General features: G+C 43.2%; 1 protein-coding gene across 8 annotated transcripts in view; it reads right to left on the minus strand.

Moving 5' to 3' along the window:
• Window positions 1,916-17,347, minus strand: part of VLDLR (very low density lipoprotein receptor) — a 31,832-nt gene continuing 16,400 nt past the window's right edge. For 2 of the 8 annotated variants that reach the window (XM_013993593.2, XM_021084243.1), the window contains 17 exons: window positions 16,607-16,729; window positions 15,093-15,215; window positions 13,063-13,434; window positions 12,837-12,959; window positions 12,626-12,748; window positions 12,070-12,189; window positions 11,846-11,971; window positions 11,199-11,370; window positions 10,118-10,336; window positions 9,119-9,237; window positions 8,133-8,272; window positions 7,453-7,594; window positions 6,167-6,313; window positions 4,897-4,980; window positions 4,440-4,520; window positions 3,424-3,593; window positions 1,916-2,572 (listed from right to left, as the gene is read on the minus strand). In XM_013993593.2, the coding sequence (XP_013849047.1) occupies window positions 2,537-2,572; window positions 3,424-3,593; window positions 4,440-4,520; window positions 4,897-4,980; window positions 6,167-6,313; window positions 7,453-7,594; window positions 8,133-8,272; window positions 9,119-9,237; window positions 10,118-10,336; window positions 11,199-11,370; window positions 11,846-11,971; window positions 12,070-12,189; window positions 12,626-12,748; window positions 12,837-12,959; window positions 13,063-13,434; window positions 15,093-15,215; window positions 16,607-16,729 (2,420 nt within the window). In that variant the 3' untranslated portion in view covers window positions 1,916-2,536. 8 annotated transcript variants of the gene reach the window in all.

Consider the following 17,347-nt stretch of genomic DNA (forward strand, 5'->3'; position numbering starts at 1 on the left):
ATATATCCTCCATTAGTGTTTGGTATGCTTCATATTTTATCTCTTAATTCTCATTTCCTGCATCAAACTCTAGAGACACAGCTAAATTACAGCACTATGTTTCACCTAAGATTCTTTAAAGTTCTGGTATGGATACTGATGTAAAAGGCTCTAGTCCCCCAAGAACCAATACTGAATTGACTGGCCATGGAACTGTTATAATTGCCATAGAAATATGTAGTTACTTCATTTCTTCAAGTGAGTTTGTACCTCTTAAGTTAGACTTTCTGTCCTTGGTTACTTATGGTGGAGGGCAAAGTAAAGTTATAAGATGCCTTAGACTCTTTGAAGGTTGGAAATTGGGACCTAGGACCTGAGGGAACACACTAGCAACTGGAATCCAGGAGAGGATGGAGAATCTGCTTGATTTTATCTTTAAAAGCTATGACTTTGAGCCTTATAGTTGGTTAATCCTGAATAACCCATGAAATGAGGGAAAACACTGGTATCTTGAAGGTTCCTAGGAGGGACTGCTATGTTGCTCCACATGAATAAACCAATCATGGGGTTTTGTACCAGAGTAAGGTCAAAGTACCAGTCAACCAAATGGCTTTTAGAGTTTACATAGGATGAATGCTCACCTCCTTATCAAGTAGGCACTTCAGACACCTCACATGAGCAGGTCACATCCTGTTTAGTGTAATGACTATTTAAAGATGAAGCAACAGCTGGTTAGCCGAGTCCTACCTTCACAACATCCTTTTCTTCTGTATACTTGAACTCTCTAAATCTCCCACAAAATAGGGTCCACATCTATTTTTCACTTTCATCCATTCAACCAAAATCACAACAGGTTACCTATTAAACAAGACAACAAAAGCAACTTCATCTAGGACTATTGATCTCTTTGCCTAAGCCAGCAACAGGATTTCAACTCTATATTCCATACGCTATGGACTATGCTTCATCCACCAATCCATTTAGCTACTCAATATTTTCTATTCATCCTTTTGCTACTGAATTGTCATTCAACCCATGAAGACTGCTGCATCATCTTCAGTTGACTCTTGGACTTAGAGCATCTTCTCAGGGTTTAAGCCTTGCTCGTTGGCTTCTTGAGGCTTTAGAGGAAGAAATGGCCAATCTGATGGAAAACTTAGGCAAGCCCTGTGCTACTTTTCTTCTACCCAAATTCCTTTTCTACCTTTCATATGAAACATTTCAGAAATTGTCCACAGAAGGAATCCATCCTAGGCCAGCCAGGCTGACAAGGTAGATCATCTTATTCTCCATGAAGTCACTTTAGAACAGTGGTTTTCACATTTTAGTTTCCATCAGAATCACCTGGAGGGCTTCTGAAAACACATATTCCTGGACCTCACCCTCAGTTTCAGATTCAGCAGGTCCAGGATGGGGCCTGAGAATGTGTATGCTTAAGTTCCCAGGTGATGCAGATGCTAACCTTAACCCACTGAGAAGCACTGCCTGAGGTTGTTCAAGAAGGGCACCGTTACCTCCCTACCTCTCTTCAGGGTTGACTGTCTAGACTTGTAAAAGAAGAAAGTCCTTACCCATGCTTGGAATGCACTTGTCCTTGAACAATATATAATAACAGGATATGGAAAACAGAGACTTAAGTATAGAGAAGCAGAACTGATAGAAATCTTGGTCTATACTACTGGAAACAAATTAATGAGAACAGGAACTTTCCTCAAACAAGAAGAATTCTAGGTGCAGGCTAACTAGCTTCTTTTACAAAATGAGAAATACTTGGGGAGGCAAGTATGAAGTGGTAGCTCACTCTTTTGGTACTTGGTTGTAAGAGAAACAAACGAAATTAGAGGCTTAGTTACACAACATCTATAGCTCATATTTAGAAGACCTGATACTACTCAAGATGTTTACTGAAGTTTATCCTAGAGAAATAGGCACAAACCATGGTTAAGCTGCTTGGTTTAATTTTTTTAGCACTTGGAAAAAACAATGTACAGTAGTTTGAACACTTAGTCTTTGCAAACCTCCATTGAGGTCAAAGATTTCATTCATAGTACAAAATTAGTTTACAAATTTTTTTGGCAATTTCATCTTAGTAACCCGTTTTATCCTATTGCCATTGTCCCAACCATTGAAAAAGTTTACAATAATTTACATAGAAATATTTTCAAAGTGCTTAAGAATAGTGATTGTTCTCTGGGATATTTACAGATGGCCTATACAATGTATGTACAGGTGGTATACACTATAGCACAGGTTTCACTGCTGGAATATGGCTTTCTAGGGAAAGTGCATATTTGGCCAGAGGTGGCAATACTGTTGAGAAATTCAAGGGTTACAGATACTTTTGGTAACCATATCCAAAGCTGAAGTAGAATGTGGACGGGTGTATTTACAAAAGTTATATAAAAATGGTTAAGTATACAGGCTTGATCCACACAAAGATATCTTGATGTTCTTCCAAACTGGAGGAAGAAAGAGGCTTCAGCTGCTGGCTTGGTTACCATTCCGATGTGGGGGTATTACTGGTTTAGACCTCAAAGGTGGTGACTTGTCTCAGAGGTCAAGCTAGGTCATCATCTGTGCTTACAACTGATATCTGTGGAAAAGAAAAAGCATGGAATGAGTTTGGTGACCCCTCAGTAGCAACTTCAGTCTCTAAAATGAATCTTGCTTTTGAGTTGGTCATTTAGGGACCAGAGGTGCACAGAAGGGAAGCCAGATCCCAAACAGTATTGAGATGCATCATGGATGCATTTTAACTTGAATTCAACTATATCTTTCTTGGTAGAGAAAGAAAAGAGCGTGACTGATGCTGCCTGTTCTACTTAATGATCTTAAGACCTGGAGAAAAATGTGTGAACACCTGTATGCCATGAACTGACCATCACTTTTGTTTTGCTAGAGCTTGAGGGAGCACTTAGCACTTGTTCTGACTATTCCTTAAGTGAAGGCCAAGTACTCCATGTGGGTTTCAATGGAAGAATATATGACTGACTCTACTGCTAAAGGGAAAGCTAATCATCTGAGGCAGGCTAAGTCATTTGCAAGCATTTGGTCATTTTGGCTAAATGAATCTTCCTCTGTACTTTAGTCAACCCCCTATATAGGATATACCAATTTATTTGTAAGTATCCAGGAGGCAGCTGATTTAACAGTCCAAAAAAGACATCCTTGGTTCATGCTAATAGTTTCTATAACCCCAAATAGTGTAGTGATGACCTTAAGTTGACTTAATTGTCATTCTGTTTGGGGCAAATGCTTGTTACCTGACTTATTTATGTTCTAACGGGCTAGACTGTCTAATCTCCAGGTAGTGGATAATGTATTTAGTGGCCCCATGATTCTAATGGCTCTTCCTGGCCCAGAAAGCCATAGCTTGAGTTGTGGTCTCCTTTGTAAAAAGTCTTACTGCAAGTCATGGTACACAAAGACACAAAGCTGACTTACTGCTGGGTACGTATGTCCAACAGAAGCACTGTGTCTACCAATGTCTATTGACAGGTCCTCTTCAGTGGTCTTCAAGTACACAGGATTATCAAAATTCATGCTTTTCATGTTCTTGTGTTGCCAGTTCCGCCACATCAGGTAGCCACCTACTGCTGCCATTGCTAAGAGCACTGAAAAAAAGTTAGAAGGTGACTGAGCAAGGCCTGATGTCAAAACATACAGAAAAGATCATGCTCAAGAATCTGTGATAATTTACATGAGTGAAAGTTTCATGTTTGGTGAAGCTGGGATAACTAACAGAATATAAGTGGGCGAGAAGCTTAAAACAAGTTCAGACCATTGATTGTTTTATTCTAAAGACTGGCGTTCATCAGCTGGACACATGTAGAATCCTGGGCCCCTTTTCTCAGGCTGACTGAATGCAAACTGCAGAAGCTTCTGGAGTGCTCTTCAAGTGGTCCTCTTGGTGTGTTAGCCAAGCTTGGAATCCAGTAATTTAGGATAAAGCGGCCATTATAGTAGAGTGCCTTAGAACTCACATCTTCTAATAGCTTGAGAGGTTCTTCTCCCTGGGTTTGAACATTCTTCATGATTTTTAATTTACCCTCTACGAATTCTGTAATGCCTTAAGAACTCACTTAAGCATCTGTGTATCTCCTCTGTATGAAGTATCATACATATTTCAAAGGGGAACAGAACAGGACTCTTCATTTGAAGGGACTTATCACAAAAGGAGATGAGCCAGATGAACAACTCTGAAGTTGAGAGTTCTAAGCATCTTGCATGTAATGGTTGAACATTCATCACTGCCCATAGCTGTGCTAAGGATACCACTGTAGAGAAGGCTAGGGACCCAGAAGTCAGTGTGTAGGGCTGGGCAGGGAGCAAAGGTAATTCAGTGTCACAAGTGCTACGACAGTGCAAGCAGCCATGGAAAGGCGTCTCTAGATGAACTAGAAACACCCGTCTGATATCTAAGAATTTCACTGGACCAGATATGTGGGGGACCTACTTACGGAGAGGAAGGATGGCCCAGGCAGCAGAAGTCCCTTTTGGGGGAACACTTATCTCCGATACTGCTGTGGTCACATTGATCCCTATAGGGGAATAAAGGGAATCAGTTTAGAAGGAGCTGAATTCAGACTTAGACATTCACCCACCTGGTCCAGAACCTCATGCCCTCTTGCATCCATCACTGATGTTTAATATCTACTATAGCTGTGTACCGAGAACAACTGGTCTACCAGTATCTGAGAGATGCGTGCTGTAATAGCCATTTCACTAACAGCTCTAATAGAAACCTTAATAAGGCAGGTCAGACTAAGACCACAGATCCTAAGTCTTCAGAGTTTAAATACGCTACCAATTAGGGACAGAACTAGTAGTTAAAGACTGCATTAATTATTTAAGGAACAGATACAAGGAGTGTGGCTGTTAGTTGGTATTAACAGTTGGCAGTGCTGAACTCAATACCTCCAGGAACTAGTCCACTAGTTGGTGAACTTTCTGTTGTGTTGGTATCTTTTGTCTCCCTGTAAGTCACAGTAGTTGCAGTACCTGAATTATAAAATCAAGAACCTGGTTAATGCCAAGGTTCCAGAGTGGCTAGCTGTTTAGTCCAGACAAGCCATGTGATGGGTTATTTTAATACCATGGGAAACTGACAAACCACTGCTGAGCCAAGTTGCACGGTGGATGTGGCAAAACTGGGGGAAACAATAGACTTCATGCAAAACCAGGGACACACGAGTCTTTGGGCAAAATGTTAAGGATGTGGAATTTAACAGCTCACAAAAATATACAGCCACACTAATGACCCCTCTAAGCAAAGTTCCAGCCTTCTGAAGGTTGCAAGAAATGCTCTCAAAGCCAGCTTACCAGAAGACATACTAATTTTACTACCACCAGACTATTTTGTATCTGCTTTCTCTAAACTGAGCTAGACCTTGCAGGGACTCAGTGTTATGCTAACAAAAACAAACATCATGATGTGAGATCCTTACTCAAAACATGAAAGTTTAATTTGCCACTTAAACAGAAGACGAAAATGCAAGGTTCATTTCAGGATGAGTTTAAGATTACATCACCCAGTGGGGCCAGAAGGTCTCCTGTAACCACAGCCTTCTTTAAGCATAATTTCAAGCCTTTCACTTTGGTGGAAAAATGTTAAGACTTTGTCTAATTATCTGCAAGTTGGCCGGCTCAGTGCTGCTACGTGACTAATTGGAACAGATCAGTACAGTCAGCTGTAGACTCATCTTATGATGAAATGGGTTAAAAGTCAGTCCTGAAGTTATGACACTGAACACCTGGCCTGCACTGGTAGCAGACAGGTTCTCAAAGCTATTCTAAGAGTGGGTTAAAGATAGAATTCTTAAAATCCAGGCTCGTCCTTGGAGTTCCCATTGCGGCTCAGTGGTTAATGAATCCTATTAGTATCCACGAGGATGCGGGTTCCATCGCTGGCCTTGCTCATTGGGTTAAGGATCTGGCATTGCTGTAAGCTGTAGTATAGGTCGCAGACGTGGCTCGGATCCTGTGTGTTGCTGTGGCTGTGGTATGGGCTTGCAGCTGTAGCTCTGATTTGACCCCTAGCCTGGGAACCTCCATATGCTGCAGGTGTGGCCCTAAAAAAAAAGACAAAAGACAAAAATAAAATAAAATCCAGGCTTGTCTCTATGGCTAGTTTTATTCTATGGCCTGTAGCATGTCCTGCTTATGGCTGAAAAGTAAGATGACTTACTTTGGCACTCCCGGCCACTGTCCTCTAGCCGGTATCCATTGGGACAGGAGCAGGTGTATTTTGGGGAGTGGTCATTGATCTGCGGTGCTGGCAGGCAGAGGTATTCACAGCCTCCATTCTCCATGTCTTCTTCACACCAATTTTTACCTATTCAGAGATAAAAGTCCTTTAAAATGGGGATTCCCCTGCCTGCTAGACCTGAAGCTTTGTTCTAGATGCTAAAGACATGAGTCCTTGTCTCCAAGGAGCTTAAACTCATCTACTCTGTCAAACCCTAAAGTTAAAGCAGTACCAGTGGAGAATAAAGATAAGGGTTCCAGCAGCATGCTCTAAGGACACCACTGATCCAAACAAACTTCTTGGAAGTAGAATCAAGAGTTATCCCATAAACACGGAGTTCCCATTGTGGCACATCAGAAACAAATCCAACTAGGAACCATGAGAATTTGGGTTCGATCCTGGCCTTGCTCAATGGGTTAAGGATCCAGCGTTGCCATGAGCTGTGGTGTAGGTTGCAGATGCAGCTTGGATCTTGTGTTTCTGTGGCTGTAGTGTAGGCCAGCAGCTGTAGCTCCGATTAGACCCCTAGACTGGGAACCTCCATATGCCACAGGTGAGGCTCTAAAAAGACAAAAAAAAAAAAAAAGAGTTTTGCCATAAACAGACAGGTGGTGAGGGAAGAGATGGGGGAAGATGAGTGACCAGAACTGGTCCTCATTATGGGTCCAGAGATTATAGCAAAGGCTCAGAGGAAAGAGTTGAGCATGTCTTCTGGTTTTGTCCTGCCTTGCTCCCTCAGAATGGAAGGCACCCAGCTAGAACGAGTTTTAAAGGTTTCATTGGATAGAACTGGTCAAGTATTTTCAGCAATAAACCAGGTGACCAGATGTGTTTGAGGATCTACACGATTCTCTGTTAACATGTGTCATGACTGGGGGTGGGGTGTGCGGCAATAAAGGGCTGTGGCACAAAAGCTACTTTGTCTTACAAAGCGAAGTCTTACAAGAGGGAATGAAGACCAAGGGGAAATGGAAGGGACTGAAACAAAGATGAAAGACTGAGGGTTGGGAGGGAAGCTAAGCGCTCAAGTTCTGAAGCTCCTTCACTTGGAAGACAGAATAAAATATACGGAGCACCAGGTTGGAAGTGTTTGAGGGAGGGTAGAGGAGGGGAAAATTCCATCTTAGAGCGAGATGAGTTGCTCGAGAGTTATGGGTACCCAGTGGGCACTGTGTCATGCTGCTGCCCTTCAAGGAGCCATGAAGGGCTCTGCTTCTCCACAGTACCTGATGGCTGGACAAGTTCATGATAGACAATGATGTCTTGGGCATCATTAAGGTTGTTAACTAGAGTGGCCAGCTCCGATCCAGTGAATTTATTGGCACCATAGACTGCTTCATTTTCCCCATCTATCCAGTAGACACGATCCTAAAACAGAACCCCTGAATTAGCAAGTACCCATAGGATTAACACAAATCAGTATCTAAGGATCATTATTATTTACTGGCAATTTAATGGACTATGTTTATTTAAGGCTGGTTTGGTATATCAGACCAAAGGTTTTCCCACTGCAGCATAGTGGAAACAAATCCAATAGTATCTATGTGGATGTGGGTTTGATCCTTGGCCTTGTTCAGTGGGTTGGGGATCCAGCATGGCTGGTCGCAGACATGGCTTGGATCCCTCTTGCTGTGGCTGTGGTGTAGGCTTGCAGTTGTAGCTCTGATTCGACCCTTAGCCTGAGAACTTCTATATGCCATGGGTGCAGCCCTAAAAAGCAAAAACAAAACAAAAAAACAAGCTGTGAAGAATAAGTATCTGATTGATTGGTCCCAAGTTTTAAGTGAAAGTGATTTCTCAGGTCATGCTCCTCTGACCTTCCCTCCTTCCCCTGTGCCTGTTTTTTCTCCCCGAGGTGCTCCAGTAACTCAGAGGTTCACCCTTAGGTGTGAGACATCCGTCTTACCTCAAATATCGTTAGCGCAAGGGGGTGAGCTAGGAACTCCAGAGACTTCAGGACAATCCTCCGATCTTGGCCGTTCAAGTCCACACTGGATAACATGTGCAATTTGGAATCCAGCCAATAGAGGCGGCCCTTTATAAGATCTGGGTAGGAAAAGTGTGGTCACTGTATAAGAAGTCAGTTCTACTCCATTTTCCATTTAAAATATCTAAGGAATCCAATACTCTACTTTCAGGGTTCCTTCTCCAGCATGAAGACTCTGCACCCACATTCAGCTGGAGGGACTCAAGGGGTACCTAAGATTGTCAAAGTGGCTGATTTAAGAAGTGTTACTCATGGAGTTCCCATCATGGCTCAGCGGTTAACGAATCCAACTAGGAACCATGAGGTTGCGTGTTCGATCCCTGGCCTTGCTCAGTGGATTAAGGACCTGGCGTTGCCGTGAGGTGTGGTGTAGGTGGCAGACGTGGCTTGGATCCCGTGTTGCTATGCTGTGGCATAGGCAGGAGGCTACAGCTCAGATTAGACCCCTAGCCTGGGAACCTCCATATGTCGTGGGAGTGGCCCTAGAAATGGCAAAAAGACAAAAATAAAATAAAATAGTGTCACTCATTATGGAGGTATTGAAAGAGGCTAGAGTTTTCTTGTTCTCCCTTTATGAGCCAGAAGAAAACTGTTATGAGCCTGCAAATCAGGAAATGCTAAGTCACCTATGCCAGGAGTATTTCAGATGAGAGTTCCCAAGGCCCAAGATTCACCTAATTCCAGGCACATATTAGCCCCCAATGGATAGAAAAGCTGGGAATTATGGATCATGTAATGTGTGAAGTCTCCCATTCCACTTGTATTGTTCAGTTACTCTCATCCCAAACCCCTGCTATAGAAGGAACCATAGGAGGTGTCTGATCTAGTCTAGAAGGAGCTCTGGAGATGAGTTAAGACTCTGAAGACAAGTCCAGTTGTAGTCGAGGAAGGAAGGACATACACACCAAGTGTAATTCCGTTAGGCCACTGGATGTCTGTTGTCACCAGCGCCCGTCTATCAAATCCATTCATTCCTGCTTTTTCGATTTTAGCTGGTTCACCCCAGTCTGACCAGTAAACAAAGCTGGAAAGAAATTGGAAATTGGTCTTAGTGGTTTAGAAGGAATAAAGTTGTAGCTTGAGACAGACATGCCCAAAGAGTGAGCAGAAAATTCTAGGGTACAAATAATACCCTGGAACACTATTACTTAAGGGTCTACATTATGTTCTAGGTAAACAAAAGTTAACATTATGTATCTACAAGCTCATTTTTAGTTAAATTACTGTACATAAGTCTGACATTTACATCTCAGGTTATATATTTCCTTTATAAATGGCCAGTTCTTTCAAAAGAGTAAAAGATGAATATCTGTTAAATTTTACTATAGGGATGGGCTGACTGCACTCTAGTGAAGCTTCATGGAGCCAACTGTGATAACCACAGCCTTAGTCAAATGCCTAATAGCTGATCTTCTATATTATTTAGGGGCAATTTAGGCACACACCTCAGTGAAGTGTTTCTAGAGAGGTCTGTTTATTTCTACTGGACTTCTGGGTAACTTGTATGTTGAAATGAAAGTCTTGAGGTACCGTGGTTACTGAAACTTTCACAATTCATGCTACTACTTTGGTTGGATCATTCAGAGCTAATCTACTACAGTGTCTGGACAAGAGTTAAAAATCATTTGCATAGAAACTGGGTGGGGAGAAGCTTTTGGTGTACCTCGAATGAGAAGTGTTGTTCTCATGAACCAGCAGTCACCTGCTCAGGGAGGGCCCATCACAGAGCTGAGGCCATTGCCAGGTTATTCAACTAAGGCACCAATGACACCTTGTTCTGGATGAGTCTTTGCTGTGGAAAGCTAGGTCTAGGGATTTCAGTACTACTTGGGGCATGAGGAAAGCTCCTGACCTATGCAGCAAGCATCCGAAAGGCCATGAGAGGAAAAACACAGAATACAAACCCAGACAATGGGTCCACAGCTATGGAAGCAGGCTCGCGTAAGTCTGAATTAAACAGGAACTTCCTCTTGCTTCCATCAAGGGTAGCTACTGAAATAGTCTTAGAAGCCGCATCAGTCCAGTAGATGGTCTTGTACACCCAATCAACAGCAATGGCTGCAGGATTATAGACATTGTCGATCATTTTAACATGTCTACCAACCTTGTCATCAATTGAGGCACTGAAACAGAATAGGTCACAAGAAATTTAAGAGTTGGACACCATCAGAGCCTGGAGAATGGACTTTCTGATCATAAGATGGTCAATGACTTGGTTCAGAAAGAACTCTAGCACAGCTCGCCACTCAAAAATTATGTGTCCACACTGCTGGCTGATTCTAAATTATTCATACTGTGGGTTATCTCACTGTTGGTCTGTGCTCTACATGCATGAATACCACACTCCTTAATTTTGTTTTTTTTTTTTTTTGGACCACATCCACATCATATGGAGGTTCCCAGGTTAGGGGTCAAATAGGAGCTGCAGCTGCTGGCCTATGCTACAGCCACAACCATGAGGGATCCAAGCCATATCTGCAACCTACACCATAGCTCATGGCAACACCCAATCCCCAACCCACTGAGCGAGGCCAGGGATCGAACCCACACCCTCATGGATAGTGGGATTCGTTTCCACTGCACCACAATGGGACCTCCAAAGAGCACCATACTTCTAAGTGAAGCTCATCACTTCAGTAACCATCAGCTTCATTTCTACAGTTCCCCTTAAGAAAAAGCTACCACTACTATTTTAATTTGTAGCCACTATGAACAGTTCTCAAGTAACTGGAGAGAAAGGGGAGAAAATAGAAATTATGATGCTGTCTGTCATGATCCTAGAGTTATAGCCATCTTTTTATTTTATAGGTGATTGTTCATTTCTGATGAGGAACTGACAGTAATTTAATAAAGAATTAGTATTTAGATTTACTATTCCCAAGTTATTCCAGCTAGACTGGAGTTAGAGACAAGGGAAATTCCTCCAAACCTCCCCAAAGTGACAGTGACTTATGCCAAGATACAAGGAATGGGATTGCAAGTTACCTGAAAATGGCCTTTTGGCTTAGATCAGCCCAGAATAGTTTCTGAGCAGCAATGTCAGCATCAAGAGCCACAGTGTTTCTTAGTTGTTCAACTAGTTGGATATATTCTTTTCTCTCTAAGCCAATCTTCCTGATGTCTCTTCTATTAGTGAAGATCAGACTTGGCTCTTTGCCTGCAAGACAGGAGTCAGGTTAATTTTGTTTTGCTATAAGAAGGAAAGGTCCTTCTACATCACCTCCTCCCAACAGAGGAGGAGCACTTATTTAAAGTGAAGGCACTGCTCAACACCTGAGGAGTACTCTTGCCAACATCTCTGGGACCTCCAAGCACTTTCCTACTGTTAAAGAAGGCAGTCCTGGGGTCACAGCATTCAACAAGAGGGCGGCTGATGACTTACTTATGTGAATTGCACACAAATTTTGGAAGCAGAAAGTAAGTACAATATGCAAAAGGAATTGATCAAGGCAGGTATCTGGAAAAAATGATGTGCTATTTAAACTATGACATCACACTGTGAGTTTGGTAGCATTGCTCTCAAGGACTATTTTAATTTCATATTTCATTTGACTATTGTAGTCACTGGCTGTACCTTTCATCAGCGCTTACTCATAAAGGTACCAGAGCAACACCAGTTCAAGTCCATTTACCTACTGCCTTGCACACGCCAGTGGCAAGATCCATTTGATAGCCACGACTACATTCACACTTGTAACCGCCTTTTAAGTTGATACAAATTTGACTGCAGATTCCCGGATTTTGGCACTCGTCAATATCTAGGAGGGAAATTACAATTAGTCTTGCTGTTCCTAGATAACCTACGGAGATCTACTGACCTTTCCCATCACCCCTAGGGTTCTGTTCTTCGACTCACCTCCACAGGTTTTCCTATCTATCAGTTCAAACCCAGCTGCACAGTCACATTCGTAGCCTATCACCAGGTCTTTGCAGATATGGGAACATCCACCATTGTTAACCAAGCATTCATTTACATCTGAAATAAAAATACAGTAGAGTTACTCAAATTGATATTTATCCTATTAACATTTAAAATCCAGGCTATTTGCCATAACATGTCTAGATAGTCTGGTCAAACCCATGATTTTTCTAAGATCTAATAATTTGTCTCATAGATGTGCAACTCAGCATGTACTGGTGGAACAGGAAACCCAATATCCTTGGCAAGTTACCAGTTGGTGAAGCAGCATTCAAGTTTCTCTACTGCTAATCGTTTACATTTGAGGGTTGAAACTATGAATTAGTTTGTTACTTCTTGAGTTTGTAAGTCATAAAATTTCACTGTTAAGTCCAGGAATTAAACCTAGTTCATTAAGAGTAGTTGACCGAGGCATTAGGGTCCAAACCACCTTAGCTCTGCTGGGTCTTAATTAACCTTCCCAACCTGGCACTTCAGCTAACCCTTCACTTACGACATTCTTTGAGGGGCTCATCACTCCAGTCCCTGCAGTCTTGCTCCTGGTTACACACTTTACTGATGTCTATGCATTCCCCGCTCCTGCACTTGAACTTCCCTGGACCCAAGCACTGATTGACTACAAACAAGAACACAGAACAGAAATGCCATTAGTGGGTCCATCAGAGCAGTCCTTTAGCTAACAGCCCACAAGAAGAGCCCCTTACCATTTTTGCAGTTGACTTCATCAGAACCATCCACACAGTCTCGGATGCCGTTGCACTGCCTGCTGCCATGGATGCAGCTCCCATCCTCACACTCAAACTGGTCAGGTCGGCAGGTTCGAGAAGCTACAAAGGGAGGGAATGGCTTGGAATGATGCCAGCCACAGTGTCCCCACTGGGTGCACTGGAAGTGCACCAAACACGCTGTGCTGATAAGAAAGCTACTTACGACAGTTGACCTCATCGCTGCCATCCTTACAGTCGGGATCCCCATCGCACCGCCACTTCTTATGGATGCATTCGCCAGAGCCGCACTGGATCTCGCTGGCTGGGCACTTGGTGTGGATCACTGGTTGGCGGCCGCACTGCTCGAGGGACTCATCCGACTGGTCTGAGCAGTCCGCGTCATCGTCACACACCCAGCTGATGGGGATGCAGGAGGAAGTGCTACACTGGAACTCGTGGGCCCCACAGGTCGGTGGGGCACAGTCCAGCTCATCGCTGCCGTCGCTACAGTCATCCTGGCCATTGCAGACGAAATTCCTGGAGATGCAGCGGCCACTAGAACAAGTGAACTCGTCGGGGCTACACGTGATGTTGCCTACAGAGAGAGAGGGTGCCCCACTGAAAATGCATCAGGATTGGTCCTTTCAAGCCTCTTGTTCCAAAACCTAGCTCACACATCATTGATTCCCAGCTTTCCAGCTTAACAGCTAAAGTCGAATTATATCCATAGTCAGTTCCTAGGAGACTAGGAAACAGTCTTCCCATGTAAAATATGCAAGGATGTTTGAATAAGAACAGAAATAAAGGACCATGAAAAGAGCTGAAGACTAGAAATTAATTTGAGATGAGAAGCACAACTAACTCTTAAAGGGACAGTGATTGATAATTTGAACTGTCAGATTTCACTGGGGAAGGCAGACATGAGTTATCTTTAAATGGATATTCTGCTTATTAGGCCAGGCCACATCACAAGCTGAGACTATCATACATCAAGTATACAGGCAAACATTCACTCATGATAAGCATTATAACACCATCACCACAAAGAAGCTATTACGTTGTACCATCATACACGGTTCCTTCTCTTTTGGTCCTTTCAACCAGGATCAGGAATAACAGGTCTTAAATACTTTCAAGTTTTAGAAAGTGACTGCTAGGGCTAGAATTGCAATCTAGCGGCCAGGTGTGCTAATAGTGATAAGCTGGTCAGACCAGCCAGTTTGTACTTGGACACAAATTCCTGCCAAAATAATGAAGGTCAAAATTTGGTGGTAACTGGGGTGGAGACCACGACTCTCTTGGGAAGCCAAGCGTAGATTTAAGAGGGAAACACTGGGCAGTTCCACAGCTTACCGATTCATAAAGCTCAGTTCTAGGATTCAATGCTAAAACTCATTAGACTAGGTGCACTGGTAATGACTTTAGGAGTAGGTGACCTCTACACATGAGACTGGTGTTTCAACCGCAAGTGCCCTCAGCTCATTGTACACTTACTGCCACAGGAGGCCCACACTTGTCAGGCTTGGGAGCTGTCGTTTTCGAGGCCCTATAAAAAGGGCGGTAGCTTGAAAGAACATTCAATGCAATGTTTGTTCAACCTAGAGATTTTCCCAGGGCTTCACCTTTAACATGGAGCATTTTATGACATGTTTTCCAAGAGCAGAAACATGAAAGGCTGGGAAACAGAGTCGGCTTTTACAGGCGGGAACTGTGATAGGAGACAAAGGTACCACCGGTTGGTAGAGTTTTCTTTGGGTATCTGCCAGCAAGATGTTCATTCGTACTTCTGTGCGAGTTTAACTTTTGGAAAGGTGAAAGTAGGACCTAGCTTGGGGGCTGAGCAATGCTGGTGTGAGACTCAAGTAATTTACTCTACTAAGGAGATCCAATTTAGACCAAAGATGCATTTGCTGGCCTTAGGCTCCCAGTGTGATTGGGCCAAAGTGAGGAAGGCCCAGAAAATATTCCCTAACAGAGTCTACATAATGACTGCTTCACTGAGCTACTTCTACAGGGTAGTGCCTTGGATGACTTACCTTCTTAGTTCTATTTGCCTGGAGGAAACACCAAAGCAAGCAATGGTTAAGTACCATGCACCCTTCTCTCAGAGTTTGAGGGCAGTTAGGAAGAACAAGGGGTCGAGCAGATAGTCAGGTCACTGAAAAGCAAGTCAAGTCAACTGCACCTTTCATGCCCACCCTTCTTTGAGCCAAAGGGTCGTGGGGATAAGCCACTCAACACTGATCTTCTTACCACAGTTTTCTTCATCTTCTCCACTGTCACAATCATTTTCACCATCACATCTCCAGGACACTGGGATACACTGAGTGGAACGGGCGCCACAGCTGATTTCATTTATGCGGCATGTTCTCATATCTGTTGATGATATACAGTCTCAAAAGAGCCTTCAGACTCATCAGTGCAAAGCTGCTGCTCCTGCGCTGCCTGGAAGTGGTAGCATGTGTAACTCAGTGGCCGGGCCCGCTGGTGAAATGTGACTTACTAGCTGAGGCCCAGGTAAATCCTTCACCAGCTCCATGGCTCGAAAGCCATGCCCACCTATGCCACCTGGCAGGACACCCAAAAGCCTTGACCGTGTTACTCCTTCAAGGTTCCGTGGCGTGCTCAGTTCTGGCTTTTGTTTTACTTTACTTGGCCTGGGTAGGTTTATTGGCTCCTTGACCACTATTTATCTATTGGGTATCAAGTGAAATGCCCAGATAGTGTCACCTAATCCCAACTTCATTAAAAGCCAGGTGCTCTAACACCTACAACATCTTCTTTGCCTGGATCCCTTCACAGGCCTTCTTCACAACCTCCTATCAATTGCATCTTGCAAGGTAGGGACACCCACTAATTCCTGACTCTATGGGGTCGGCCCCCATGAAAACCTGGGGCTGAATCTTCATGGAACCCATCTTCAGCTGTGGTAGCTCACCTGCCTTGACTGATGCTCTTCTTACTCCCCTTCCTTCTTGCCTAGAAAACTGAACTTAACACACCACCTTCCTTCTGCTTGATTATCCTTTGAAATCATATTCCAGCCCTCAATTCTGTTCATGTTAGACCTCTACTTTTGGTGCTTTAACAGGCCTCAACTGCCTTAAAATGAACATTGAGACTTTCTCCACCAGCAGATGCAAACGATTCCTATTTATATATTCCAAATCCTCTCCCTCTATGACCTCATAGACTTTTTCCTGAATATTAGCCCAAGAACAGCCTTAGGCTAATATATTTGCATTCCTATTAAGTTTCTCTTATTTCAGAACAAGTTTTAGTTACAGGTTTGTTCAAAATGACTATCATCCTAAGTCTATAGTCACCTTATCCTTTCAGTAACAGATTTTTTTTTTTTTTTATGACATGAGAAACTGTGCATCTAAAAGCTTATTTTATACTTGGCCCATGGGGGACCCTCACATCTTGACTTAGCTTCCAGGACCAGAGTACCATCTGCTCAGAGTCATTATCATCAAACATTTGAATCTATGCACCTAGTCAAGGAGTTCTTAAATCTTCTGGCTTCAGTCTTAAAGGTTCAATAGTGAAGCTACCCAAGAGAACGTCAGTCTTTTAGACTAGGAAGAATATTCTTTAATGTTATTCAAGATCAACTGTTAATGACTTGACTGACCTTGGTGTCAACTGGCCTAACTTTAACGTAGGCAATGGAAACCTAACCAGATTTAGATTCCACAATACTTAAGAGCTATGAGACACAGAACAGCTTGGAAAAGTTCAAGTCCAAAGCAAACTGCACTCACGGCACTGTTCTGGGCTTTCATCAGAGCCATCTTCACAGTCAGGATCCCCGTCACACTGCCATCGGTTGGGAACACACTGGCCATTGCTGCAGACAAAGTCAGACTCGGCACACGTCTTCTTCACTACAAAAGTTGATGAGTAGGGATAAAGGTGACGTCACTCCCCCCAGAGCCGTACAGTCCCACTGAGCACTGGGGAGGGGGGTGGTGGTAAACTGCATTTTGATAGGTTTTACTCCAAAAATAAAGAGGCTAAATCAATTAGCACTCAACTGCCAACATGCAGGAGAACCTTAGAAAACTCTTTTTTTTTTTTTCTTTTCCCTCAGAGGAGGAAGGTGATCATTTTGAGAGACTTGGGTGGCACTGAAGTCAAGATACGAAAAGGCTGCCCATTATCTCACAACTCAGGGATCCTTACAATGAACTTCTTGCCCATTTTATAATGCTGACACTAAGTAATAATTTCATTCTCTTTATACATTTCTTCCAAGTCCCGCAAGTACTAAGTAAGTTTAACAGCCAAACATTTCATCCTATGACTGGAGCACAGTCTAAGTGTTCAGGAGACATGTGTGTGTTTAGTGTAGAGACAGAGGCCAAGCTCCAGTACTGAATATTGTCATCCCCACAGGTCTGCTGGGGCAGAGGAACCCTTTGGTAAGAAATGGAGAAAGCTCAAATCTGAATATAAGACATGTTGTATTTAGAATCTGAGGGCTGGGCTCACACAACCAGCTA

This window comes from Sus scrofa, chromosome 1, assembly GCF_000003025.6.
Source record: "Sus scrofa isolate TJ Tabasco breed Duroc chromosome 1, Sscrofa11.1, whole genome shotgun sequence".
NCBI classification, from domain to species: Eukaryota; Metazoa; Chordata; class Mammalia; order Artiodactyla; family Suidae; genus Sus; species Sus scrofa.